Here is a 5490-nt window from a genome sequence, read left to right on the forward strand (position 1 = left end):
ACACACACACACACACACACACACACACACACACACACACACACACAGGTTTGAGTTGTTATTTTATTGGTTGACAACACATCTGACATGTTGGGTTTTGTCCCACGTCTTCACTCAGGAAGGAGCCGGGGCTTCAGTCGCAGCGACGTCCACCTCTGGAGAGGGTTTCTTGTGACAAAAATCTGTGAGGAGACAAGAGGACGGACGTTTCATTGATCTGTGAGGAAGTCGTTGTGATGTACTTTTTGATGTACTCATGGTACTTGTGGGAGCAGAGCTGACCTGCAGCTCCATCGTAGCTGAAGGGTTTGTCGTGAGGGAATCCCAGACACTCGGCCAGCTTCCTGAGGTCACCGTGGTGGGAGTTCATCTTCTCCACATCCTGATGATGGCCCTCCTTCCCTGAAACACACGGCACCGACACTCATGAGAGGTTCTGATGTCATGAGACATGAACCAGTGTGTGCGAGTGTGTGTTTACTGTAGTTCAGCATGTATCGGCCCGCTGGTGAATGGTAGACCATCATCAGACACTCGGGGCAGCTCTCATAGAAGTCTGTCTGTATCGATTCGTTCAAGTCACTGATGACGCTGTCCTTCTCCACCGCTAACACGCAAACAACACACGTCAGTAACAACAACAACAACAACAATAGTAACAAGAAGATGTGACTCACTTGCGGCGATGATGTTCATCGTGTGGTTTCCACCGTCAGCAACCGTGAAGTTAATGAAGTAGTGACTACAGGACTTGTCCCTGAAAAAAAAGACACAAACCAGTCAGAGGGCATTAAGACACAACAAAGCTACGTCTCTCTGGAGGACGTTCACGCTCTCACATGTACAAGTTCCTCTCTTTGAACAGGACCGTGGTGTTGTCCTGGTGCAGTCTGAACTCCACGTGGGAGCTGGAGATGTTCGGCAGCAGGTCCCAGGCCTCCTGATGGTCAGCTACAGACCAGACCAGGACCCAGTCCCCGCAGACCTGCAGGAAGAAGGGGGACAGAGTCAGACTGAGGACACTGAGTCAGACTGAGGACACTGAGGACTCTGAGGACACAGAGTCAGACTGAGGACACAGAGGACCCTGAGGACACTAAGGACACAGAGGACATGTGTTTTTTTTCACTCATTGTTTACATAACAAGTCAAATTGTTCGTATGTGCCCACGCTGTTATTGACTTGGCAAATAAACGTGATTGTGATCAGTTCATGAACCACTTTAAATGTTATGGAGTTTAAATCTGTAAACAGGGAGAAATATTGTTTCTGTTCATGACTCAAGGGCCATTTAAAATATTAGGATATCTGTCAAATATTAAACTGTAACAAACTGAGCAGAAAAGGTCAAATATTGAGAGAGAAAAATGCTGGAGACATATTCAAATTTCTATCTTTTAAATTCAAAGCAGGCCTTTCAACATCAGACTCAGGACCCCAGGTGGCCCTCGGGTCGTAGTTTGGACACACACCAGTTGTATAAAGTTGAAAGAACCTGACATATTTTATTATCTGTCTGGTCTCAGGCTCCAGACCAGGTCCAGACTCACCTTGTGCAGGTCCAATGAGGGCAGCTTCTTCAGACTGTGACAGTCCTCGGGGCCTGGGGCCGCATTGGTGCCGATGGCGGCCACCAGCAGCAGCAGCAGCAGCGCTCTCTTTACTGAATTCATCCTGCTCTGAGGCATAAATCAAATGCACCCTCTGCTGTGTGATCTGTCAGGAGCAGCGGCGGGTCGGCTTATAACAGGGCCCCGGGACCCCGAGGCAGCCATAACCGGTCCAAAGTGTATGTGTGCTCAGCGCGTTATCCAACTCTGTGTTATTGAAACCTTTGAGTCCCTCTGTTCACCTTCTCTTTGTGCTATTAAAGTTTAAACCAGACTGTGTGGCTGCTACTGCCTGAAGACGTTGCAATATACAGTATATATCAGTGGCGGGCCGTGCATTTTATACCTGGGCCTTCACTGCTGTCGGCAGCTGAAACACAGCTACGGTTATTATTTGTTTCGTGTAAAAATGAAGCAAACACCTATAGATACACTAACTGCAGAGAATACGCCGAGACTGCGTCTCCTCTCTGCTCTGACTGCAGCTGGGACTGCTGTGAGAGTAACCTGTGAGTGCTTTGAGGCTCACGGCAGCACCCGCTGCCCGTTCACGACAGTGCAGAACGTACGTGCTTTAACATCAGAGTCAAAACACCAGAAAAGTCTCCAACAACACCAGAACAAGTAGCTAGATTTGTCGCTAGTAGCTTTTGACAAAAAAAGTGGCCATGAGGGTTTGGAAAGGTGCCAGATTTAGCAAGAAAGTCGCCAAGTTGGCAACACTGGCACCTGCTAAATATGTCCCCAGTGCAACATTGGACATAACAATGGTTCCTATCACATATTAAACCAAACAAAATTCCATCTTCATAAAAACAAGTTGTACAAATAATGATATATAAACAAGCATATTAAAGCTACTACAGATGTAAAAACAAATGCATTTAACTTACCAGAGCTGCTGTTCACTATTTAAAGACAAAGTCCCCAATATCGTCCCCATTCACTTAAACTGCACATGGATTCACTTGTGAGTCTGCAGGCCTCTGCCTCTCTTCTTACCTAGAGACACAGAGGTGAAATCTGATTGGATAAAAGCTCTACTTAAAACAAGCTGCACTGGAAGCAGAGCAACTGAGGAAGACAGTAGCTGTGCAATGAGAAAATAAGATAATGGAAAAATATTTATATAAATTATAATACATGTAGTGTATTTAAGAAAAATTATTAAATTATAAAATAGATATAACTTTGTGATTCTGTTTAGGCCAGCAGAGAAGGCCTTGAAGGTCCTGACGGCCCACCACTGCTGAGATCAACTGGAGCCACTGTGTTCACTCTGAACCTCCATCTTCTTTCTCCAGACAGTGAGTATGTTGCACTGACAACACTGAGTTGTCTTCTCTTGCTCTTTCTCTCTTTCTCCTGTTCCCTCTCTTTCCGACCTTATTCAATCATTTCTCTGCAGTTGGCTCTTTCTAGTTTCCCGTTGTCTCTTTTTGTCTCTTTGGGTTTCTTCTGTATAACAATATTAATCCTCTAGTTCTCTGATTCTTCAGATTATTGCTCTATTCTCTTACGTGCTACACGTGTTTCTATGACTTCAAGAAAATGTGTTACGGTGTTATCAATAAAATGATCATTGAAATAGAAAAGTGAATCAGTTTCTGTGTTTGCAAACACATCAAACTGCAGCGCAGCTTTGTATTGATAGAAGTCACTCATTCATGTTTTTGACCACAATATTTGCTGACAAGGTAGAAAACATGCAATTTACTAACCCATAATGTTACTAATACAAACAAAGATTAGATGTTAAAATTATTTATAAGGAAAATAATACACACATCTCACACTGGTCAGATCATCAGACAGATAGAGATTGTAGGCTGCAGTGTTTGGGTCCAGAATGACAGGACTGAAGTGGACCTTGTCCTTCATCTTCTCCCAGACTCTGAAGGACAGGTTGCCCAGGTGTTTGGCCACATCTATCAGCGCTCCTGAGACCAGCTGTGGATCTGACAGTGAGCTCTGGACTCTGGCTCTGGTCTGAGTGGCTTTATAACTGCTGAGGAATGACACGTTGTGTTTCTGCAGGTCTTCTTCAACAGCAGAGATGCTGTCTGACAGAGAGGAGATCTGCTCCTGAATCATCTTCCTCTCTCTGCTGATAGTCTTCCCCTTTTGCTTCTCTTCCTCCCTCAGAGCTGCCAGTCTGGACTCCTCTTCCTCTTTCAGGAACTGGTGGAGCTTGTTGAACTCTGCTCTGATCTGCCTGTCTGTGGACAACAGCTTGGAGTGTTCAATTATTTCATTGTACGTTTCCTCCACTTCTTCAAGTTTGTCCCCCTTGTCCTGCAGAGACTCCAAATCAGATCTCAGCTGGTCCTTCAGGTCACTGACTGCTTGTTCTATAGGAACCACCTTGTGACTCTGGTGGAGAGAGAACTCACAGACAGGACACACAGCTTTCTGCTCGTCCTCACAGAACCAATAAGGAACTTCTGGATGTTTTTCACACACGACCTCCGCTTTCTCCTTTTCTTGTTCCGTCTCAGGTGAACCATTATTCTGTCTCTCAGCAAGGGAGTCAGCCAGTTCCTTCAGTATTAAGTTCACTGACTGTTCATCCGTTGAGGACTTTGTTTTACAAATGGGACAGTTTTTGTCTTTAGCTTGTTTCCAGAATTGCTGCAGGCAGCTTGAACAGAAGCTGTGGTTGCAGCTCAGAGAGACAGGATCTCTGAAAGTCTCTGAACAAACATGGCAGTTCAGGAAACTTTCAAGAAGAGCAATTTTCCCAGCCATTTGTCTTGGTATCTTAATTACCTTTCAATAACAAGACTCACCAAGTTACTGTTCCGTCTCTTCACTGTTTCAAATACTCCAAACGTGTGTTTTCCAGCAGAAATCTCATACCCTGTAATGGCGTCTCAGGTCTGTTCAACAATGTCAAAATCCCGAAAAAAGGACAAGGCCATGCCAACAGGTGGCTTCTATGCTGGCACTGATTAAGAATTGGTTGTGGAAGGAGCCAGCCTGAGGGCTGCTTTCACAACCCTACACCCTATTCTTCATTCTCTGGGGAGCATTCCACCACATTTAGGTTCAGTGTTGGTCTGTATCTTATACAAGTGAGTTTTGACGATGAGGGTACAGCAGCAACAAATAAACTTGGGCCTCTTAAGAGCTGAAAAGACTCGTCTGAAATATAATTCAATCTGAATAACGTCTCTGAGATGATTTGACTAAATTGGTGGCTGATGAAGCAACAACAACATCAAGAGCCACAGCAGTGATGGATGTGTGAGCTACTCTGGACAACCAGGACGTCAGACAAACACAACGGGGTTTCTGTGAAGGATCTGTGTGAAAAGAAGAATCCATCAGAAAGTGCTAAGAGGTGCTGCTATTGATCAACCTGTGCAGCAAAGAATAACATGAACTTTGTCTCCATCTTGTGACGTTTACAGGAAGTAAAATGTGTCCGTGCCATCACATCCTGTACACATGCTGCACATTCAACAATGTTGATGACATTGAGCACATGTGAGCATGTTGTCCCTGAGAAGTGCATTCAGTAGGTCAATGATTTTCAATATTTGAAAAGGAAAAATGCAGACTCTGAACTGGGCCCTGGACAAAATTCTAACCTAGATTAAAAGCCTCGTATGAGTGGTTCAACAGAAAGAAAAAATGGTGAGCTCGAGGCAATACAGCGAAAGTTATCTGTCGTTTGGATTTACCTTCACCGGGGATCCGAATGCACCGACTCCGTTACGCTTGGTGTGTGGGGAAAAGCTATCCAACAGATCCACGGTCCTAAGCAACCTCAAACGTGATCTCCAAACAAAACACCCGTCAATATGCAGTATTATGCTACAATGTGTCATTTTGTAACTTGTTTGGTTGTTGGTGTGCCGCAGGATCTTTTTAATA

General features: G+C 44.7%; 2 protein-coding genes across 2 annotated transcripts; both read right to left on the minus strand.

Moving 5' to 3' along the window:
• Nucleotides 1-49: 49 nt before the first annotated feature.
• Nucleotides 50-1732, minus strand: LOC116377426 (saxitoxin and tetrodotoxin-binding protein 1-like). The gene is made up of 6 exons (XM_031839067.1): nt 1552-1732; nt 840-985; nt 678-757; nt 482-607; nt 283-402; nt 50-182 (listed from the first exon to the last, which is right to left on the minus strand). Exons 1-6 carry the CDS (start codon nt 1687-1689, stop codon nt 115-117), a joined length of 678 nt encoding a protein of 225 aa, XP_031694927.1. The 5' UTR covers nt 1690-1732; the 3' UTR covers nt 50-114.
• A 1640-nt stretch (nt 1733-3372) lies between these two features.
• On the minus strand, nt 3373-4359 carry LOC116377425 (tripartite motif-containing protein 35-like). Its single transcript, XM_031839065.1, has one exon. The coding sequence runs from the start codon at nt 4357-4359 to the stop codon at nt 3373-3375; it is 987 nt and encodes a 328-aa protein (XP_031694925.1).
• Between the last annotated feature and the right edge of the window lie 1131 nt (nt 4360-5490).

The sequence above is a fragment of the Anarrhichthys ocellatus genome, unplaced genomic scaffold (assembly GCF_004355925.1).
Source record: "Anarrhichthys ocellatus isolate YVR2014 unplaced genomic scaffold, GSC_Weel_1.0 scaffold1235, whole genome shotgun sequence".
NCBI classification, from domain to species: Eukaryota; Metazoa; Chordata; class Actinopteri; order Perciformes; family Anarhichadidae; genus Anarrhichthys; species Anarrhichthys ocellatus.